At 47.3% G+C, this 23,320-nt stretch overlaps 1 protein-coding gene across 3 annotated transcripts; it reads left to right on the top strand.

Annotated features, from left to right (window-relative positions):
- Positions 1–25: 25 nt before the first annotated feature.
- Positions 26–23,290, top strand: eya3 (EYA transcriptional coactivator and phosphatase 3). Of its 3 annotated transcripts, none has more exons than XM_072371201.1 (19): positions 26–134; positions 7,683–7,778; positions 8,280–8,329; positions 8,438–8,541; positions 8,617–8,694; positions 8,774–8,828; positions 10,516–10,625; positions 10,854–10,991; positions 11,106–11,191; positions 11,504–11,681; positions 12,814–12,983; positions 13,117–13,200; positions 13,270–13,359; positions 14,824–14,882; positions 14,968–15,128; positions 15,633–15,747; positions 17,064–17,185; positions 17,267–17,367; positions 19,861–23,290. In XM_072371201.1, exons 2-19 carry the CDS (start codon positions 7,731–7,733, stop codon positions 19,939–19,941), a joined length of 1,830 nt encoding a protein of 609 aa, XP_072227302.1. In that variant the 5' UTR covers positions 26–134; positions 7,683–7,730; the 3' UTR covers positions 19,942–23,290. The 3 variants fall into 3 exon arrangements, with proteins under 3 accessions (XP_072227302.1, XP_072227303.1, XP_072227304.1); XM_072371202.1 differs by having other exon boundaries at positions 7,680–7,778; XM_072371203.1 differs by lacking the exon at positions 10,854–10,991.
- The last annotated feature ends 30 nt before the right edge of the window (positions 23,291–23,320 follow it).

Genomic DNA, 23,320 nt, shown 5'->3' with positions numbered 1-23,320 from the left:
CCCCTGCGCATGCGCAACAGACCCCGCAAAGCCCACTTCCTGCCAAATAGTGCTCCCTAACAACAGACAAAGCTTGAGACTGTGGATTCCTGTGCAGACGCTGAATAACGGCGCTCCTGTTCCCTCCTTCAATGGTAAGGCCGCTCTGACCGCTGCGGGGTGCCGGCGGGGTTTGCTCTGTGGTCCGCGGCCGTGGTCGCGGCTCCGGGCTGTAGTCGCGTTCACACGCTGCCTCACCTATGGCTGCTGGTCCCGACTAATCTCTGGAGCGGAAAACTTTAATGCCCCGGCCAAACTAAGTGCAGCTTGTGTTTTGGTCAGCATCACCCCCCCGAGTGTTAAACTAATATTCACGTTAAACCAAGAGTTGATGACAGGGTTTTGTTTAGAAACAGAATGGAGAATAGAGCTCAGAGAAGTCAGACTGCGCTTGCTAACGCTAAGCGCTAGCATTGGGTGTAGACTAAATACTGGGGGCTGTGCTGTATTGTTTGGTCGTGTTAGTTGTGTCAGAGCTAATTTGTTCATATTTAGCATCTTGTGTTATTAGTTGAACTTGTGTCGTTGGGTTTTAGCTGAACCGAGCTGTCGCTTCTCGGGAGGTAGTCTGGTCCATCGCGTCTCCTTCACAGCCAATTGTCCTGTCCTGGTCTGGGTTATTTGCTGGAATCAGCAAGGAGGGTGTTTTATTTACAGATGCCATGGGCAGGATATGATGCTGCCGGTCCCGAACTGCTCACCTTCACATTGCAGGACAGGTTGGTGACTGAGGCGTTGGACCTTCTCAGTGACTATAAACTGGGTTCAGGTCCAGATTTCTCAGACAAACAGACCAGCGCCATGGTTAGAAAACACAGGCAGTCGTCTCTCAGCAGAACACGGGCATAAAACTACAAACATTGAGTTGTAATCCTCCTTAAAGAAGAAAAACTAACTGAGAAGATTAATTTAACTTCAAACCAGTGTTGGCAAACGTGTTTAACCTCAGCCTTCTGTATGAAACGGTCCTCATTTATTCCTGATTCCTTCCAAGCAGCCAGACTTTCTTCTAATCTGTTAAAGTGGTCCTGATCAATAGTTCTGAAGGTCTTTTGGCTGCTTTTTCCCTCATTTTCAGTCCTTGTACCTGAGCATTTTCAGTGTTTTTTCTTAGTTCAGCCACTTAACTCTGAGCTATGAAGCATTCAGGCAGAAAAAAGGCTCCTAACTCAAGGGATGAACCAGTGTTGTGTCGACACAGAACAGACAACTTAGCAAAGAAGCCATTTTAAACTGGATCTTTAGGCACTTTGTTACCAGCAGCCTGTCACAAAGACACATCATTAGTTCCCATTTCTTCAGTTGCATGTATTTAGGTCCTTGCAGGTTGTGGGAACCTGGCACATATTTACCTTTTATCGTGCATCCACTCATGTGATCTGCACGATCCGCTGTCCTGGCTTATGTCTCAGAAACAACCACAAGGCTGAAACAAAGACCCTGAACATAAAAGGGAGCATCCAGCAGCTGTCCTCTCTGGCCGAACGTGTCTGGGCACCACCTCGTGGTGGAGGGAGGCATTCTGGGTACTCGTGATGCAGATGTTGTGACATCACAGGCTGAATGATGCGTGAACTCCCTGAGGAACGTGTCTGGATGGTAACAGCTGTTGGAAACTCTTCTGCTGAGATGTAAGAAGCTTTCCTTTCATTGGTGGATGTTCTTCACACTTTCAGAAGCACGTGGCATTGATGCAGCACTGAAATAATAGTCTGCTTCCCCCCCAGATGCCTCTTTGAAGTGCTTCACTTCTATAAAAACTCATTGTACCTGAGACTCACATTCTGTCTGATAACCAGCAGGATGTTAAAAACATATAAAAGTTTCTGTAAATCTAAAAACCTTTAGATTCAGTTGTTGCTCTTTGGGGGGATGAAGCAGCTTTTGTCTGTTTGTCTTCTTCCTCCAGGTTTAGTTTCCGGTTCAGAATCACTCCGTTGAAAACAGCCATGTGGAACGCAGCCTACAGCGCCACCTGCTGGCCACACTGCAGATTCAGTGTGTCACTTTAAACCAGCTGATGCAGACAGATCCATGTTTTTGAGACTTTTCAGGAGCTTGGTTTTGCCTTTCAATGTAAATCTGACTATATTCAGATTTTACCACAGAGAAAGAAACATCTGGAGGAAAGTTTGATGCTCGCTGATGAGTCGTTTGGTCACAGTGAATTAAAATGTGTTAGAAGGAAGAATAAAGAAGAGATAAAGAAGAGGAGCATCAGGATAAGAAAAGGTGAAAGGAAACTAAAACTAAGAGTTTCTGCTGCTGTTCAGTGAAGTTTATCTTCTCCTTCAGGAGGATTTTCTCTGTTTCTAAGAACACTTGATGCACGTCAAGATGAACAGAAACATTAAAATGACTCGCCGGCTGTTTCTGGTCTGAGCCAACAAACAAACTGACTGAGCGGCGTCTTCCCAGGAATTATGTCATGTTCGGGAATGATGTCATGTCCCAGGAATTATGTCATGTTCGGGAATGATGTCATGTCCCAGGAATTATGTCATGTTCGGGAATGATGTCATGTCCCGGGTATGATGTCATGTCCCAGGAATGATGTCATGTCCCGGGTATGATGTCATGTCCCGGGAATGATGTCATGTTCGGGTATGATGTCATGTCCCAGGAATGATGTCATGTCCCGGGTATGATGTCATGTCCCAGGAATGATGTCATGTCCCGGGTATGATGTCATGTCCCGGGTATGAAAGTAATTCCTGAAAAAGAAGTCTCTCCACTTTACTCCTGTGGATGTCCACCACAGTTGTTGAAACCCTCCAGGTTTGTTTCCTGTTAAAACAACTACTTCTTCTGCTGAATTTCAGCCACTAACAGCGCAGTCTACAGCGCCCCCTGTGGTGACTCCACACAGCAGAGTTTATTCACTGGAAACGTGTCAGATCCATCCGACCCAGCTTTAAAGCACGGTGGTGGTGGCTTTGTGCTCTGGGCCGTCTGTCCTCCAGTTGAACAGGTGAGAGTCAACGTTGAATTCAAGGAGAGGACCTCAAACCATCAGCTGCTGGAACCTAAACCCTGATCGGAGCTGATCGTGGAACTAAAAAGCAGATTAAACTTTTGGAAAGTCCTGAACTCTGTCAAAAATATGTGAACCGTGTTGAAAAGCCTGTTCTGTGGCAGGAAAACAACCTGTCCACCTGGGATTCCCATCAGGAGCTGCAGGACATTCAGCCGTACATCAGAGCTGCCTTTTCTTTACTGCTGAGACGCCTCAGACGCCTGTTTTATCCTGTTAGGATGACTTCTTCGCCTGTTTTATCCTGTTAGGATGACTTCTTCGCCTGTTTGATCCTGTTAGGGTGACTTCTTCGCCTGTTTTATCCTGTTAGGATGACTTCTTCGCCTGTTTTATCCTGTTAGGATGACTTCTTCGCCTGTTTTATCCTGTTAGGATGACTTCTTCTCCTGTTTTATCCTGTTAGGATGACTTCTTCGCCTGTTTGATCCTGTTAGGGTGACTTCTTCGCCTGTTTTATCCTGTTAGGATGACTTCTTCGCCTGTTTTATCCTGTTAGGATGACTTCTTCGCCTGTTTTATCCTGTTAGGATGACTTCTTCTCCTGTTTTATCCTGTTAGGATGACTTCTTCGCCTGTTTTATCCTGTTAGGATGACTTCTTCTCCCGTTTTATCCTGTTAGGATGACTTCTTCTCCCGTTTTATCCTGTTAGGATGACTTCTTCGCCTGTTTTATCCTGTTAGGATGACTTCTTCGCCTGTTTTATCCTGTTAGGATGACTTCTTCTCCCGTTTTATCCTGTTAGGATGACTTCTTCTCCCGTTTTATCCTGTTAGGATGACTTCTTCGCCCGTTTTATCCTGTTAGGATGACTTCTTCGCCTGTTTTATCCTGTTAGGATGACTTCTTCGCCCGTTTTATCCTGTTAGGATGACTTCTTCGCCTGTTTTATCCTGTTAGGATGACTTCTTCGCTTGTTTTATCCTGTTGGGATGACTTCTTCGCTTGTTTTATCCTGTTGGGATGACTTCTTCGCTTGTTTGATCCTGTTAGGATGACTTCTTCGCCTGTTTTATCCTGTTAGGATGACTTCTTCGCCCGTTTTATCCTGTTAGGATGACTTCTTCGCCCGTTTTATCCTGTTAGGATGACTTCTTCGCCCGTTTTATCCTGTTAGGATGACTTCTTCGCCCGTTTTATCCTGTTAGGATGACTTCTTCGCCTGTTTTATCCTGTTAGGATGACTTCTTCGCCCGTTTTATCCTGTTAGGATGACTTCTTCGCCCGTTTTATCCTGTTAGGATGACTTCTTCGCCTGTTTTATCCTGTTAGGATGACTTCTTCGCCCGTTTTATCCTGTTAGGATGACTTCTTCGCCCGTTTTATCCTGTTAGGATGACTTCTTCGCCTGTTTTATCCTGTTAGGATGACTTCTTCGCCCGTTTTATCCTGTTAGGATGACTTCTTCGCCTGTTTTATCCTGTTAGGATGACTTCTTCGCCTGTTTTATCCTGTTAGGATGACTTCTTCGCCTGTTTCATCCTGTTAGGATGACTTCTTCGCCTGTTTTATCCTGTTAGGATGACTTCTTCGCCCGTTTTATCCTGTTAGGGTGACTTCTTCGCCTGTTTTATCCTGTTAGGATGACTTCTTCGCCCGTTTTATCGTGTTAGGATGACTTCTTCGCCCGTTTTATCCTGTTAGGATGACTTCTTCGCCCGTTTTATCCTGTTAGGATGACTTCTTCGCCTGTTTTATCCTGTTAGGATGACTTCTTCGCCTGTTTTATCCTGTTAGGATGACTTCTTCGCCCGTTTTATCGTGTTAGGATGACTTCTTCGCCCGTTTTATCCTGTTAGGATGACTTCTTCGCCCGTTTTATCCTGTTAGGATGACTTCTTCGCCTGTTTTATCCTGTTAGGATGACTTCTTTGCCTGTTTGATCCTGTTAGGATGACTTCTTCGCCTGTTTTATCCTGTTAGGATGACTTCTTCGCCTGTTTGATCCTGTTAGGATGACTTCTTTGCCCGTTTTATCCTGTTAGGATGACTTCTTTGCCCGTTTTATCCTGTTAGGATGACTTCTTTGCCCGTTTTATCCTGTTAGGATGACTTCTTCGCCCGTTTTATCCTGTTAGGATGACTTCTTCGCCCGTTTTATCCTGTTAGGATGACTTCTTCGCCCGTTTTATCCTGTTAGGATGACTTCTTCGCCCGTTTTATCCTGTTAGGATGACTTCTTCGCCCGTTTTATCCTGTTAGGATGACTTCTTCGCCCGTTTTATCCTGTTAGGATGACTTCTTCGCCCGTTTTATCCTGTTAGGATGACTTCTTCGCCCGTTTTATCCTGTTAGGATGACTTCTTCGCCCGTTTTATCCTGTTAGGATGACTTCTTCGCCCGTTTTATCCTGTTAGGATGACTTCTTCGCCCGTTTTATCCTGTTAGGATGACTTCTTCGCCCGTTTTATCCTGTTAGGATGACTTCTTCGCCCGTTTTATCCTGTTAGGATGACTTCTTCGCTTGTTTTATCCTGTTAGGGTGACTTCTTCGCCTGTTTTATGCTGTTAGGATGACTTCTTTGCCTGTTTTATCCTGTTAGGATGACTTCTTCGCCCGTTTTATCCTGTTAGGATGACTTCTTCGCCTGTTTTATCCTGTTAGGATGACTTCTTCGCCTGTTTTATCCTGTTAGGATGACTTCTTCGCCCGTTTTATCCTGTTAGGATGACTTCTTCGCTTGTTTTATCCTGTTAGGATGACTTCTTCGCCCGTTTTATCCTGTTAGGATGACTTCTTCGCCCGTTTTATCCTGTTAGGATGACTTCTTCGTCTGTTTTATCCTGTTAGGATGACTTCTTCGCCTGTTTTATCCTGTTAGGATGACTTCTTCGCCTGTTTTATCCTGTTAGGATGACTTCTTCGCCTGTTTTATCCTGTTAGGATGACTTCTTCGCCCGTTTTATCCTGTTAGGATGACTTCTTCGCCTGTTTTATCCTGTTAGGATGACTTCTTCGCCTGTTTTATCCTGTTAGGATGACTTCTTCGCCTGTTTTATCCTGTTAGGATGACTTCTTCGCCCGTTTTATCCTGTTAGGATGACTTCTTCGCTTGTTTTATCCTGTTAGGGTGACTTCTTCGCCCGTTTTATCCTGTTAGGATGACTTCTTCGCCCGTTTTATCCTGTTAGGATGACTTCTTCGTCTGTTTTATCCTGTTAGGATGACTTCTTCGCCTGTTTTATCCTGTTAGGATGACTTCTTCGCCTGTTTTATCCTGTTAGGATGACTTCTTCGCCCGTTTTATCCTGTTAGGATGACTTCTTCGCCCGTTTTATCCTGTTAGGATGACTTCTTTGCCCGTTTTATCGTGTTAGGATGACTTCTTTGCCCGTTTTATCGTGTTAGGATGACTTCTTCGCCCGTTTTATCCTGTTAGGATGACTTCTTCGCCCGTTTTATCCTGTTAGGATGACTTCTTCGCCCGTTTTATCCTGTTAGGATGACTTCTTCGCCCGTTTTATCCTGTTAGGATGACTTCTTCGCCTGTTTTATCCTGTTAGGATGACTTCTTCGCCTGTTTTATCCTGTTAGGATGACTTCTTCGCCCGTTTTATCCTGTTAGGATGACTTCTTCGCTTGTTTTATCCTGTTAGGGTGACTTCTTCGCCTGTTTTATGCTGTTAGGATGACTTCTTTGCCTGTTTTATCCTGTTAGGATGACTTCTTCGCCCGTTTTATCCTGTTAGGATGACTTCTTCGCTTGTTTTATCCTGTTAGGATGACTTCTTCGCCTGTTTTATCCTGTTAGGATGACTTCTTCGCCTGTTTTATCCTGTTAGGATGACTTCTTCGCCTGTTTTATCCTGTTAGGATGACTTCTTCGCCCGTTTTATCCTGTTAGGATAAAGAATAACTCCAAACTGAAAGCCCAGCTCGTGTGTTTAAACTTCTGTCCTGAAACGTCTAAAAGTTTTCAGTTTAAATGGGTTAATTTGTCGCCCGCAGCCATGCTTTGATCTGAATGTAATACTCTTTTGAGTTCACTTACATAAATCTTGCGTAAGCTGCTCGGTGTGCTTCAATGGCCCGACCAATTCACGTGTCACGCTTTCGTCTCAGAACGTGCTCTGTGAGGAGCGCCTGACACATCGGTGTGGTTTTGAATTTACCGTCTGACCTGTTTTCTCTCGGTGTGTCTGCGTTATGTCAGTTAGATAAAAGGTCCACGTCTCCAGCTGTGGTGGAAGGCCAGCTGAGCGAGCAGCGGACAAATCGAGGTTAGATCTTATCCCCCCGGGGCATCTATTGATATGACAGCTTGCACCTGAGCAGCTAATGCTTTGGAGAGTATGTTGTCATTGAATGTAGGTTGGGACATATGTAAGGTGGCCCGCATCCTTAATCCCATGATAAACATAGAGTGATGGAGACTTTGGTCAACAACAGCTCCACACGTGCCTCACCTGCGGGTTTCGTGCAGGAGATTAGACCAGGATCCCCCACTTCCTTCGGCGCCGCCTCGCTCCCTGCTGATCAACCCGCGATATGAGCCTGAGGGATTTATTGATGAGCGTTTATGGGACAGGGGAGGGGCGCACATCGGGAACCTACATAAAGCTTTATCCCAGCATTTATCCTGTGCCGTTGTGTTTGTGTGAAGCAGGGTCCGGAGAGGCTGTCCAGGTGCAGAGCGTAGGCTGAGCTTGCAGACATGTCGGGTCGCTCCGCTGCAGAGATGGACGAGTCGCAGGAGCTGCCGGTGAGACCTTTAAAGATCCAACTTCTTTCTTAGGTTACAGACCAATGAAACACTTCTCAGCTTTCTGTTTGGTGCCTGATGAAGTTCATGCAACAGTTTAGCTGTTGAGTTTCTGCTAAATGTGGATTTAATGCAAATCTAATGACTGATGCTCATTAACAGTTAATGTTTCTTGCTTTTTTTATTGTTTGGATACAGTGAAAACAGAATAAAATCGCTTTATTATTTTTATTTCAGGCAATAGATCCTGAAAGCGGTTAGATTTGATGTCCTTTTCACACTTTAAAGCTCTGCAGATACAACAAAACAAATGTTTTTTTTCATGTCATCACTCGGTGTTCGTGGCTCTTTCCATTTAAAACACGTAATTATCCAGACAGATGTGTGACAGATGTGTGGCAGATGAATATCAGAATGATCAGAATCCACAGCTGAGGTGGAGCATGAACCGAACGCTGCAGGAAAACAGAATTAAAACCTTTTCTTTGTGCTTGTTTGAAGGCAAAGAAAGCAAAGATAGAGGCAGACGACGGACAGAAGGGGGAGCAGAGGTTGGTGTCGTTCATGTTCAGCCTGATTTCGGATCAGATTGTTGTTCTTCCTCCACAGCAGTGTGTCAGATGCTTTTCTTTGAGCTGCTCTCATGATTGCACCCACAGTTCTGTCGGTAGTTTGGTTGAGGATGGGAGCCCAGCAGCTGGTTTGGGCCCGGCGGCTCCGGACGGCTCGTACTCGGCACTGTCCTCGGCTCAGATCGCTGCAGGTGAGCAGGAAACCTGAACGAGCCTCACGGTGCCTCGCAGAAACGCCGCTGACGCTGCACTGTTTCTGGTTGCAGGTGAGCAGGAGCAGGCGAGCGCAGACGGAGGGGCAAACCAGGCGTGTGGAGATGGAGTTAACTTGTATGCTCACACAGGTTCGGACAGACGCTGCCTCACACCGAGAGACTTTACTGAACTGTAACCCAATGAATCTGAAGCTGCTTTCTTTTCCAGCCACCGACTCCACGACCACAGCTGACTACACCCAGCAGGTGTATCAGGGAGGCAGGTGAGGAGGATTTAATGTTCTAATGTGAACTATCTGGAATCATTTCACTCACAGACAGACAAAAGTGTTGGCTCGCCTGCCTTTACACACATATGAACTTCAGTTACATCCCATTCTTAATCCAGAGGGTTTAATATGACCTCGGCCCCCCCTTTGCAGCTATAACAGCTTCAACTCTTCTGGGGAAGCTTCCCATAAGGTTCAGGAGTGTTTATGGGAGTTTTAGACCTTTCTTCCAGAAGCCTGGCTCTCAGTCTCTGCTCTAATTCATCCCAAAGGTGTTTTATCGGGCTGAGGTCAGGTTCTTCCACTCCAAACTGGCTCATCCATGTCTTTATGGACCCTGCTTTGTGCACGTTGGAGCAGGAAGGGTCCATCCCCAAACTGTTTCCAAAGACTTGGGAGCATGAAATGGTCCAAAATCTCTTGGTATCTGAAGCATTCAGAGTTCCTATCGCTGGAACTAAGGGGCCAAGCTCAGCTCCTGAAGAACAGCCCCACACCATAATCCCCCCTCCACCAAACTTTACACTCAGCACAATGCAGTCAGATGAGTACCGTTCCCCTGGCAACCGCCAAACCCAGACTCCTCCATCAGTTTACCAGATGGAGAAGCATAATTCATCCCTCCAGAGAACGCCTCTCCACTGCTTTAGAGTCCAGTGGCGGCAGCTTTACACCACTGCATCCAATGCTTTGCATTGCACTTGGTGATGATGCAGTTACCATGGAAACCCATTCCATGAAGCTCTCTACGCTCTGTACTTGAGCTGATCTGAAGGCCACATGAAGGTTGGCGGTCTGCAGCGATCGACTCTGCAGAAAGTCGACGACCTCAGCATCCTCTGACCCACTCTTTCATTACGTGGCCGAGCTGCTGTCGCTCCCAGTCACTTCCACTTTGTTATTATACTGCAGTACTGCATGTCTAGGTGCTGGGATATCTACACCTGTGGCCATGGAAGGGACTGGAACACCTGGGTTTAATTATTTGAATACTTTCAGCAGTATAGTGTGTGTAAGAGAAACTAAATTACAAGCTGAGATCATCTGCATTCAGAGTAAAAAGCATTTTATTCATGGAGGTGAACTTATTAGGAGACTTCTGAAGGTTATTTTCAGAACCAGATCAGATGTTGTGTGAAAACAAGGCGGATCAATACATGTTTTACTGTTTATAGTTTTATTCTTTTTTATGTTTGATGCCTTTTTGATTTAACTTGACCTGTTTGGAGTATTTGGTGCTGCTCACGCCCGTGATGCTCACGCCCGTGACGCTCATGCCCGTGATGCTCACGCCCGTGACGCTCACGCTCGTGACGCTCACGCCCGTGATGCTCATGCTCGTGACGCTCACGCCCGTGATGCTCATGCCCGTGATGCTCATGCCCGTGATGCTCATGCCCGTGATGCTCACGCCCGTGATGCTCATGCCCGTGACGCTCACGCCCGTGACGCTCACGCTCGTGACGCTCACGCCCGTGATGCTCATGCTCGTGATGCTCATGCTTGTGATGCTCATGCTCGTGATGCTCACGCCCGTGATGCTCACGCCCGTGATGCTCACGCCCGTGACGCTCACGCCCGTGACGCTCACGCCCGTGACGCTCACGCCCGTGACGCTCACGCCCGTGACGCTCACGCCCGTGACGCTCACGCCCGTGACGCTCATGCTCTTCTCTTCCAGCCCGGCAGTGACGTCCTACACCAGCCAGGTGGCCTTCCCTCCTCTGGCCCAGTCCGCCGTGTACTCCTCCTTCCCCCAGACTGGACAAACCTACGGCCTCCCGCCCTTTGGTTAGTGCCTCCTCCTTCTCGACCCCCCCGCCCCGTCCTAGACTGTCTGCTCACTAAAACCTCGGCATCACATCTTACTACGCTTCCAAGGCGGCGCTCTGCTTTCGCTCTGCTTTTACACACAAACTCCACATCTTCACCAGAGGACCTTCAGCCTGGTCCTCATTGAGCTACTTCTGTCGCTGCCTCTTTGATTTCCTGCTTCCCTTTGCTCTCTTTCTTCTTCAGGTGCTATGTGGCCAGGCATTAAAACTGAGACAGGGCTGCCAGAGGCGCCCTCTGGTGGCCAGCCTGGGTTTCTCAGCTTCAGCACCGCATATACCTCAACCCCGCCAGGCCAGCTGCACTATTCATACCCGAGCCAAGGCAAGCTGCAGCCTCACTCTGTCTCACCCAGTCTGCAAATACCTGAAGAACACAGCGCACAAGCAGCAGTTTAACTTTGGATGTGCTCTAAAGACTTCTGTCTTCTGTCTCCAGGCTCAAGCTTCACAACATCCAGCGTGTACTCCAACATCCCGTCAGCGACAGCCGTCACCACCGCCTCCACCGCAGCCGGCCACCAGGTGAGGGGGAGTGTTGCTCAGTTTGATGAAGAGCAGAACATTCTGTCGTGTCCGTCAGAAAAGGTTCTGATCCGTTCTCTTGCATCCTCAAAGTGAGGCTCAGCAGTCAGAACTGAGATCATGCATTTATATTTTAATAAGACGGGTAAAATGATGGGGAACTGTTCATTTTCTGTCTCCATGCTTGTTCTGTGAGGTTCTGGATCAGTCCTGGACCCGCCCTGCCCAAACGTGTTCGAGCCAGCGGTTAAATCCGCTGCTGGAAGCTCTTCTTCATGCTTTTGTGTTGATCTCTTATGTTTTGTGCCTCAGGAATTCGGCAGCTACAACTCTCTGGGACAGAGTCAGTTCTCCCAGTACTACACGCTTCCTCCCAGCTACGTTCCCGCCGGGCTGCCCAGCAGCGACGAGCACAGCGCCGGAGTCGGTGTGGCCGGGTACTCGGCCGTGAAGTCGGAGGAGGCTGCCTCGGCTGGACTGCCCCCCAGAGGTGTTTCTCTTACCTTAAACAGTTTGTAGCTGTTTGAACCTAAAATATGAGGATGATTTGTATATTTAAAGTCTTTGGAGCAGTGACTCGGTTTCGCTGCTTCTTCCTCGGCTTCCTGGTGAAACGCACTTCTGCCGGGTCCATTTTAGATGTTTATTTCTTGTTCTCATCATAGTTCAGTTGTTCTGACCCCAACTTGCCAGGTATGAACTCGAGAAAGGTCAAAGGTGAAGTGAGGATGCTTTGAAACATGAGGAAAATCCCAGCTGGCTAACGCTGTATTTTCTCTGGTGGAAATAGTCTCCAGATATCGTGTTTCCAGGTGAAAAGTAGAACCATCCTCCAACATGTTTGGTGCATTTATCTTCAGTCCCGTTTGTTTCTCAGAGCGCTCGCTGTCAGAGGCGTTGAGTTCTCAGCCGGATGACCTGCATCTGGAGGTTAAACCTGAAAAACTGATGTACGGCTGTCAGTTGGACGCTTTTGCTGCTTCTTGGCTGAACGTTAGCGGTTTAGCTTTTGCTAGCGGCAGAGTTTTGGAGCTCTTCGTACAGATCCCTGTGGTTCTGTTGCAGGTGGCTGTGTTTCTCCTGGTGCTGCAGAGCTTCATCTCTCTTATACCCAAAATGTTTCCTGTTCTTCTTTAGCTACCAGATCTTCTTTGCCCACAATTTTCTCATTCGACTGTCTCCATGGCGACGCTCGCTGAGCTAAATCCACGCACTTTACCACCTCAGCCACACGAGGGCAGCAGAGCATCAAAGTGCGGCGTGCATCCAAACCGCCGTTTATCGCAGTCTTTGTGACATTTTTACGATGTACCCTGTTAGCTTGGACACTTTACAGTTTGCAGACATAAGGTCTGAGGATGAAACAACATTTTATCAGTCTGCAGGTCCAGTCAGAAAATGGCGGCCCGCCACAGCCAGTTGGATGGCGTGTAATAACGTCCTGTTACTGTAGAGTTACTGGAGAAACCTCCAGTTCTGTGTCTTTGAGGGTAAACCTGCTGCTGCTGAGTGTTTGAACCCATCTGATGGTTCCTGAACAGCTTCAGCATGAAAGATGTTCAGTCCAGCACAGATTAAAGGTACAGCAGAGGGCTCTGGCTTATTTAACTCTCCTGTATTAGATGCAACTCCACCTGAGAACCTCCCAGCGGGCGCAGCCCTTCCCACAGGTGTGACTCTACCTGCTGGAGCCAGAGATCAGGACGAGCTCGGCCGCAGGAACTCTGTGGGCAAAGCCAAAGGAAAGGCCAAGAAGTCTGACAGCTCCCCGCCGGCCGACAGTGACCTGGAGGTAACCATGCTCACCTGAACAGGGGGAATTTCACCCCAGATCAGCTCGCTGCACATTTATTACATGAAGTGAATCTCAGCTGCTGGTTTAAAGGAGTTTTCACACATAACTGCTTCCTCCCTGCGTCTTTTAGCGGATTTTTCTGTGGGATCTTGATGAGACCATCATCATCTTCCACTCTCTGCTCACAGGCTCTTACGCACAGAAGTTTGGAAAGGTCAGTTTCTGCAAAGACACAAAAACAATTCTGCATCTTTCAGAGGTCTGACTCAGTTAAACTGTTCAGGACCCGGCGACCGTGCTGAACCTGGGTTTGCAGATGGAGGAGCTGATCTTCGAGCTGGCCGACACTCACCTGTTCTTCAACGATCTGGAGGTACAGTGAAGCTCAGAGTGCTGCAGGATCAGCTGCTGCCAACCAGAGAAGGTCAGGATGTCTGATTCTGGTTCACTTTGTGTCACAGCAGCAGGAAGAAAACGATGTCGTCACAAGTCAAAGAGCTGAACACGAACTCTTTTCCTGCTGCTGTGACAGAAAGCGAATGAAAAGCTCTCTCTGGTTTTTCTCTGTTTAAACACACCCAACAAACAGGTGGAGGTTCTGATCCGGTGTCTGTGTTTGACAGGCTAAAGGTGCCGTTTTTATTCCCTTTGTTTTTAACGCTTAATGAGATGTACAAGATGGGTCAAAATACCTGTTGGTTTAAGCACAGCATTTTCTGACCTCTTTAACAGTCTAACAGGTGCCCAAGCCCGCCCTTTTAGTGAGGTCAGCAGCTACTATAACAGTGGGATGAACAGTGGTTGGTGTACGTCATCTTCATTAGCTAAGCTGTTAGCGTTAGCTGCTGCTAAAGGAGGAAATAAATCAGTAAATAAACCATGAGGAGTTATTTCATTAGCTAAGTTGTTAGCGTTAGCTGCTGCTAAAGGAGGAAATAAATCGGTAAATAAACCATGAGGAGTTATTTCATTAGCTAAGTTGTTAGCGTTAGCTGCTGCTAAAGGAAGAAATAAATCAGTAAATAAACCATGAGGAGTTATTTCATTAGCTAAGCTGTTAGCGTTAGCTGCTGCTAAAGGAAGAAATAAATCAGTAAATAAACCATGAGGAGTTATTTCATTAGCTAAGCTGTTAGCGTTAGCTGCTGCTAAAGGAAGAAATAAATCAGTAAATAAACCATGAGGAGTTATTTCTCAGATGCTTCCATTTCCCTGCTCTGAAGTTCAGGCTCTGAGAGCTGGAACTGATCCTCTTTGTGGCTCAGTTCCTTCAGTCCAGCGTTGAACTGGACCAAGTTGTTAAAACAGTGGGATGAAAAGTGTTTGCTGCACATTCACAGTCTTTAGCTAACTCTGCTGGAACATTAGCCTCAGATATAGTTTATCCACTGGGCTCTTATATCCTCTGAGGCTGCTGCTGGATGGAAGATGCATGCTCCTCAGTGCAGCTGACAGCAGAACATTTCCACCAGAAGCTGGCTTCCTCCGTCCAGCAGGGTGGATGCGAGTGGGCGGGGCTTAGAAGAGGAGGCGGGGCCAACTTAAGGAGTGACGTACTTTAGAAATGAAAATCAGAACGGCTCGTTAAATGAGGAACTTTCACACAAAGGGAACTAAATAAATACCAGGGTTGTGTTTTTGGGAAGTTTTACACCTGCTGGTGACCTCAGACGCCCTGATATCTGCTCCCAGGAGCAGGAAGGAGGAGTTTTACTGAATATGTCACTTTTAGGATCCCAAAACATTTCAGACACCTTCAGTCACGGAGCATCAGTGTTGTTTGATGAAACCGATCCAACAATCATGGAACTTCGTCCTCTCGTTTGATTTCTTTAAGGAGTGCGATCAAGTCCACGTTGAGGACGTGGCGTCTGATGACAACGGGCAGGACCTGAGGTGACTTACAGCATTAGATACATGCAGAAATGAACCTCTGTGACGTCCATCAGCAGCTAATCGAAGTATTTCTCCTCCATCTCAGTAACTACAACTTCCTGGCTGATAGCTTTAACGGCCCCAGTGGAGGAGGAGCGTCAGGAGCCGCCACGGGAGTCCAGGGAGGCGTGGAGTGGATGCGCAAACTGGCCTTTCGCTACCGCCGGCTAAAAGAGATCTACAACAGCTACAAAGGAAATGTTGGAGGTGAGTAAGGCAGAGCGTGGGGTCACAGCATCAGTTCAGCAGCATGGAGGCGTCTCTCATCACGTCAGCGTTTGATTTACTGTCTTTTTAACTTTTAAACATCGCAGATTCATTAATATATCCTGTCCGATAATTGGATTAAATCTCTAACTAGTCTGAAATATCGAGCAGTTTTGCCGGGGCTGGGAGACGAAGCCGACCTCAGACTGGACAGGTGGAATGAATACCTGGCTGTAGCTCTTATTGGCCGTCGCTCCTCTCACTCTGACTCCTTTAAAAAGTATCAGACACTAGATATTCAGTGGGGGACTCTGCGAGCATCACATCTTCAAAGCTGTCGCTCGCAGCGATCGATAACCACTGATCGAAGTCCAGAGTAAATGTTTGTTTTCTTACGAAATTTCAGGGCTGCAGTTTGGAAAAGGCCTCAGAAGTTAGATGAGAAACGACACACAGGAAGTTGTGTACCAAGCTTTTCTATAACTGCCTGTTGTCATCCTCCAGGGCTGCTGAGTCCAGCGAAGCGGGAGCTGCTGTTGAGTCTTCAGTCTGAGATCGAGAACGTCACCGACGCCTGGCTCAGCACAGCGCTCAAGTCTCTGCTGCTCATCCAGTCCAGGTCTGAACAATCTGAAGTAGGGCTGAAACGTTTCCGCAAGAAACTTGGTTATGTATTAATTAACACGTTCTGTTCAGTGTTCGCCCTGTTTCACACCCACAGTTATTACTGACGCACAACGTGCGCACGTTTGTAGCAACTTGGAGGAAACCGGAGAAAACAAGCAGAAAAAGAGGAAAAATGTCTCAAGTTTCAAAGAAGAGCAAATACTGAACTGTGTGTCCATTGTAAAAGCCAGTTAGCTTAGCACAATAGCACAACGTCAATGCTACAGCATCTCAGCAGAAAAGCAGCCTGTTCACATATCGAGTCCACTGAGCGGAACAAACACAACGGAACATTTCATGTTAGCATTTTAATGGAAATCAGTCGGCTTGTTAGCTGAGAAGGAAGTTAGCTGAGAAGGAAGTTAGCTGAGAAGGAAGCTAGCAGAGAACAGAAGGAAGCTAGCAGAGAACGGAAGGAAGCTAGCAGAGAACAGAAGGAAGCTAGCAGAGAACGGAAGGAAGCTAGCAGAGAACGGAAGGAAGCTAGCAGAGAACGGAAGGAAGCTAGCAGAGAACGGAAGGAAGCTAGCGGAGAACGGAAGGAAGCTATCGGAGAACGGAAGGAAGCTATCGGAGAACGGAAGGAAGCTATCGGAGAACGGAAGGAAGCTATCGGAGAACGGAAGGAAGCTAGCGGAGGACGGAAGGAAGCTAGCAGAGGACGGAAGGAAGCTAGCAGAGGACGGAAGGAAGCTAGCAGAGGACGGAAGGAAGCTAGCAGAGAACGGAAGGAAGCTAGCAGAGGACGGAAGGAAGCTAGCAGAGGACAGAAGGAAGCTAGCAGAGGACAGAAGGAAGCTAGCAGAGGACAGAAGGAAGCTAGCAGAGGACAGAAGGAAGCTAGCAGAGGACAGAAGGAAGCTAGCAGAGAACAGAAGGAAGCTAGCAGAGAACAGAAGGAAGCTAGCAGAGAACAGAAGGAAGCTAGCAGAGAACAGAAGGAAGCTAGCAGAGAACAGAAGGAAGCTAGCAGAGAACAGAAGGAAGCTAGCAGAGAACAGAAGGAAGCTAGCAGAGAACAGAAGGAAGCTAGCAGAGAACAGAAGGAAGCTAGCAGAGAACAGAAGGAAGCTAGCAGAGAACAGAAGGAAGCTAGCAGAGAACAGAAGGAAGCTAGCAGAGAACGGAAGGAAGCTAAGAGAGAACTGAACTGCTGCAGCCTGACTGATCAAACCTGGATGACTGAACCTTTTACCTGCTGAGTTCCACACGCTGCTCACAGGTTTGAACCTCTGAGGGTTTAACCGTGACCTTCTGTGTCACCATCAGGGGGAAGTGTATGAACGTGTTGGTCACCACCACCCAGCTGGTTCCTGCTGTGGCTAAAGTGCTGCTGTACGGCCTGGGAGACGTCTTCCCCATCGAGAACATCTACAGCGCCACTAAAATAGGTAGCTATGGACTCTCTGCTCCACACCTGCGCTGCCACAGGTAAACTGACCTGAGGTGACTGATCCTTTCCTTCCACGCAGGGAAGGAGAGCTGCTTCGAGAGGATCGTCTCCCGCTTTGGGAAAAAAGTGACGTACGTGGTGATCGGTGACGGCCGGGATGAGGAGTTCGCAGCGAAACAGGTTTTAAAGCTTTCTTTACCTGCGTCTTCTGTCAGAGCGCCACAGCGCTGTGATGTCACTCAGTTCGGCGGGTTTTAACACTCTAACCCATAGGTGTCAAACTCTGGCCCACGAGGCAATTTCAAATAAATATTAGAGCTGTCCCGCCAGTATTATACGGCGGCAGCGCATTCACCGCTTATACTACAAATCCCATAATGCTCTGCTGTTGTTTTGGCGCCTCAGTTAGGACAGAGGCAGATACGCCCCTCCTCTGTGTCAGTAGCATCTATGCTAGAGGTCTTCTTGTGCCCCCCGCCTCTCCCCCAGACCTCAAACCACAGCTGTCACTGTTACCTACCAAAAAATGTCCAAAAGAAAGGCAGAAAATACAACTTTTCTGGACAGGTGGGAGACAGAATATCTGTTTATGTAAAAGACAGACCTGTTTGTCCTGTTTGTGGAGCCAACGTGTCAGTAACTGAGGAGTAACTAAGGAGTAACTAAGGAGTAACTGAGGAGTAACTGAGGAGTAACTGAGGAGTAACTGAGGAGTAACTGAGGAGTAACTATGACACTATGAAACGAAACACCAGGACAAATATAAGGACCTGGACACAGCTCAAAGGAGCCAGAAAGTAAAGGAGATGAAAAGAGGTTTATGTTATTTTATTTTCACATTTATTAGCCTGTGTAAGAAGCTAATTTTGACATAAATCAGAAGGCTGCAAACAGAAAGGAGGCATTAAATATTTATTTAAATTTAATTTAATATGCCATTGATATGTTTTATTATTATTATTAGCAATTTCACACCCCTGGACTTTAAAGTTAAGCCTTGCTGGTTCAGTATTCATTGTTAAATCAAAACTTGTTGGGTTCCATATTAAAAGGTTAATTTGTTCAACCTTCGCTTTGTTCAATTTAACATTTTGGCCCACTGTGTGTTTGAGTTTGACCCCCCTGCTGTAACCCGTCGGCTGGATGAACTTTTACATTTTATAAAAAGTATGTTTGACCCAAAGCAGACTTTTAGTTGATTTGGTTCATCGTGTAATCAGACAATCGGGCTGCAGGATTATGGTCAGAATGACAGAACTCACAGATTTGAGTTGTTCTTCCTGTTCTCTGTGAGCAGAACTCTGCTTCTTCTCATCAGAACCAAGCAGCTGATCCAGATAAACTCAGAGCATCTCTGAGAAGAACCAGGAATGAAATAAAGCTCCACTTTGTGTTTAAATGATTCAAACCTGCAGAAAACAGCCGGTGCTGGTTGACCGTTCACTTTGCTGCTCTGGTGGCGTTTTAAATATCGGACCATCGTGTTCATTTGATCAAACGAGGTCAGAATCCAGATTAGAATTCGATTAACTGTCGGACCACCTGAAAAAGACCAGTTCTAATGATCTTAAAGGGCTTCTGTAGATTCTCCTGTTGTAGACCTGCACAAACGCAGCAGTCCAGTCTATGGCGTAACCACGCATTCTTTGGGGGGGTCGTGTCCCCCCCCATATTGAGAAAATACCAACCTGTCCCCCCCAATATACAGCAGAAAATATGTAAAATGCATGTTCTCCTTTTATGAGCCCTGTCAAGGGATCGGTCTCTTGTTATGTCTTATTTATTTTCAACTTATTTACGTGTGTTACCATGGTAACGGCTCAATGAGAGTGACCCACCGGGCGCGCCTCCGTCTCAGCAGCGGCTCTCCTTATCTTTACGTTGGACTTCTACTTTTGACGGAGCCGCTGCTCAACAGAGCAGATTGTACCAGAACAGGAAATCCAACACAGAATCAACAAAATAAACTTCCGCCCCCTTTCAAAATAAAAGAAGTTAAAACAAAAATAACATTAGACTATTAGACTTTTCGTTGTTAATGCACATTTTGAGACATTGACACAATAGAAATGAACCTGGACTTAAAAGTCCTCGGCACAGTTTTTGTTAAAGGAAAAGTCTGTAATTTGTTACATCATTAGTTGTCCTTATTAAAATATTTCCATAAACATGCTTTGGGTATTTGGTCGTTTTCCATTGGAAGCTGTCCTATTTGCTACAGAACTACTGGAAGAGCATAATTGTAATTGGTAGGTGTGTTTAAGGTCAGTAAACAGTAAGCAACTAACCAAAACAAAGTGGGGGGGCAGTCACTGTCTCGGAGAAATTACACTACTCCTTTAGATGTGAACTTACATGGTCAATGTAGTCCTCTAAACTATGTTCTAAATGTCCAATTTTTCATATATAAATAAAGAATTGTAGATAATGCACTCAACAATTTAGTTTTTCTTGGACCCCCCCAATGTCTAAACCATGGTTACGCCCTTGAGTCCAGTCATAACCTCGGTCTACAGAGACCTCCTGATGTGGTGTAAATCTGAACTGGAACCAGAACCTGGTCCTGAACTGGAACCAGAACCTGGTCCTGAGGGTGTGTGTTGCTCCTCCTCAGAACCGGCCCGCTGGCTGCTTCCTGCCGTGTTAAAGCTCCTCTCTCTTCCCTCTCTGCAGCACAACATGCCTTTCTGGCGGATCTCGACTCACGGCGACCTGGTGTCCCTCCATCAGGCGCTGGAACTGGACTTCTTGTAAAGGGACCCCTGTCGCACACTAAAGGGAAGCCGTCGTCCTGCTGGCGACTCGTGAAGTGGTTGGAAGCTCCTCTCTGCTCTCACTGTGTGACGGATGGAGGCGGGCTCTGGGTCGACTGTAAGGAACAGGCTCCTCCCCCTCCTCTACGGCAGCTAAACTCACCGCGGCTCAAACCGGCACTGATGACGTCCATTCTTCTCCTCCTCCTCCGTGGTCTTTATCTTTTTATTCTGTGTGAATTACTCTGTGTTGAACCGGCCCTGAAGGGTCACTCGCTGTCATTTCTTTTGGGTTTGTTCCCCTTTTTACTTTGAAGCTACAAATCAAAGAGGAACATGAAGTTTTGTTTAAAAGGTCATGAAAGAATTCATTCTCACTTGATTATTTGTGTGTGACAGCAGGAAGTGGAAGGGCTTAACAGCAAAGCATGACCCGACCAAACCCCTGCGTCGGCCACCTCCCTGACCGCCGCCCCCTGTCCCAGTGTGAGGTCATGTTTACACACAGCGTGCATGTGTGTGTGGTCACTGGGGTGAGTCAGCAGAAATGAGCCGAGGTCAGTCTGGGCGTGTCGGTTAAAACCAAAACCAGGTTCCTCTCCCCTCATTTCCCAGAACTAAATTCAGTTGATATGAGCAGAACTTCTTCTTCTTTGGGTTTAGCAGTGAATTGTAAATCCAGGTGTGGAGCACACTGCCCCCTGCTGTACAGGAGGAACCGCCACATGAGAGTCTCTCAGAGATTTGGCTGCATTTTCCTGTCCCATTAGTTTCAGAATCATGAGAAACTTCTGTTCCAAACGTGAAGCTATGAGAGGAACCGGGGGATTAAACCGGTTTAGTTTCTGATGCCAGATATCAGGACCTGTGACCCACATCCTTCACTCAGGAGGACGTTTACATGCACAGCGATACTCCGGCTGCTGGGCGTTACATTAAAGATGCTTCATAGTTCTTTCGTACTCTTGTTTACATGATACAGAACATAGTCTGAAGTACGAGCTTCTCCCACCGTGAAGTTAACAGCCATCCTTAAAGTTTCCCCAAAGTTCTGTAGTTACTGAACCAGCCGTGATGGAGATGAGGAATCTGAGAACGGACCCAAACCAAGCGCTGGAAGCATCGCTGTGCATGTAAAGAGAACCGCTCCCGACCACTTCCTGCCGCCTGCAGGGCCACGGCACGCCGGCGCCGACCTGCCGCTCGCTGCCGGTCGGTCCCAGGTGTCCTTTGAACGCCTCACAGGGAGAAACTTTCTTCTGTTTCTGTCGCGTGACGAAGGCTCACGTTTTCATGCGTTTCTGAGCAGGAGCTGGTGGGAAAAGTTCCTCTTTTGTTCCATTCTGAGAGCTGACGACAAACTTAAAGTCGAATCTTTGTGTTTCAGAGGCTCAGAGAAGCATTGATCATGTACAGGTGATACGCTCCGCTTTACAGAACGACTCGGAGAATCGATCGATCGATAGAATAGTTGCAGACGCGGCGGTGGAAAGATGAGCGGATCAAAGGCTCGACTCGGCCGCCCGAGGGCGAACCGGGCCGAGCGGGTCGGCCGCCCGAGGGCGGACCGGGCCGAGCCGCTCGTCTCTGCTGGTCTGAGTGAGACTTTGAACAATTCTGAGCCGGGTGAAGATTTACACACATGCAGCTGGACCGTTACGAATGTGTAATTACTTATTTATACCGTGCCTTTAACCTTCATACTCTAAAGGGAACGTTTCCTTTCTGTTGGACTCGTGTATCGCTGCATTGTTGTATTATCCAAAGTGTTATTTTACTTTTTTAACTCAATATATTTTTTTAATGTGCTTCTGATTTGATTGTTCTGTCTGCACTGTGGTTCAGAGGTCGCCCGTCATGGTGGGAAGCCGTCGTTAAAGATCCAAAGAAGGTTCTGGTTTGCAGTTTTAGTTTCGTTCCTCATCAGGCGTTCGGCGCCTTTTGAGACGCTCGTTTAGTTGCTGTGAAGCGTGACAATCATTTAAATGTTGAACTGAGGCGAGGGGCTGCTCCGTAAAGTAACGTCTGAACTAATCTGCATCAGCTGCAGCGCCTTCAGGCCCGTTCAGACCGGCTCAGACCGGCTCATGGTTCTGATGGCCAACAGCCGACCTGGAGCTCGTCTCTCCTCTGGTTTCTGGGTGGAAAATGATGGAAAAGAAACGAACTGCTCGTCTTTGAACGAAGCCGCAGCTCCAACAGCTCCAGAACTGCTGCTCCGTTCTGCTGGGCCCGGTCGCCTTCTAACGGGTCAGACCCGAATGTTTGGAGCTGAGTTTTCATGTGAGAGCTTAATGTCGCCATAAAGTTTGAGTGTGGAGCAGACGTCCTGTTTGTGGATCAGCTGACTGCGACCGGCGCCAGGTGACCCCGCCGCGGCGTGCTTCCTGCTCGCTGCGGGTTCTGAGTGACGATCGGATCTCAGTTAGCTGCTGTTCGTCAGAATAAACGCGTCTCACAGCAGCAGGTCGGCTGATGTCAAACGCATTCAGGAAGTGAATGACATCATCAGCGTTAAAGTTCATCAGTTGTTTTTGGTGGAATAAACCAAGAAATTAGCTTGAAATAAACCCAGAAATGTTTCCACAACAGACAGCTGCGGTGTGCACGTGTGTGTGCACGTGTGTGTGCACGTATGGGACCACAGCAGGTACAGTTAATGTCAGTTTTTTTTTGTAAAAATGAGGTTATTTTACCCCCAGAAATGCTTCTTTTTCAGTCCCTGCAGTTACTTAAGTTCTGGTGTCAGCTTCAGCCAGTAACCGGTCCTCAGATCACAGCTGAGCTCCAGAACCGCTCCAGAACCTCCTGTTTAACTCCTGCAGGATGTGGAACAGTCGGTTAAGTGAGCGTCTGAAGTCAAAGCGATGGCTTCTGCGGCCGGCAGCTGAGCCTCATCCTGGTCTTTCCTGAAGGTTTTTACCCAGAAACCCGAGGAGGGAGAAAACCTCGGACCTGCAGTCGGTCTGAATCCGTCCTGGACGGGTTCACAGCTGTGATCGGATCAGCCGTTCTGCTCTGCTTTGAATCAGTTTCTCCTCACATGAAGTGGTGGCTGTGCAGTGGTTCAGCAGTGGTTTGTTGGTTTGATTTGCAGCTTTACCTCTGAATGTCTGAGCTACCGACATGAAGAGAAGCTGAACGTTCCTCACTGTGTCTGCATGTCATGTCCGTGGCTCTGTGGCCACGCTGTTTGCATTTAATGCCAAAAACTGTACCATTTATTCAGTTGTTGTGTATTTTTTTCTGTATTTCATCTCATGGTGAGGCGGCGTGGAGCCTGAACGTGATCCTGTGTATCCCACACATTCAGCACCATGTAAATACATTTAAAAAGGTTTCTGACACAAGTTTCTGCTTTTTTCATCTTTGTTATTTTA

The sequence above is a fragment of the Leuresthes tenuis genome, unplaced genomic scaffold, assembly GCF_036924035.1.
Source record: "Leuresthes tenuis unplaced genomic scaffold, fLeuTen1.0.hap1 SCAF_18, whole genome shotgun sequence".
NCBI classification, from domain to species: domain Eukaryota; kingdom Metazoa; phylum Chordata; class Actinopteri; order Atheriniformes; family Atherinopsidae; genus Leuresthes; species Leuresthes tenuis.
The sequence above is the reverse complement of the archived record's forward strand: the minus strand, read 5'-3'. Positions and strand labels throughout refer to the sequence as shown.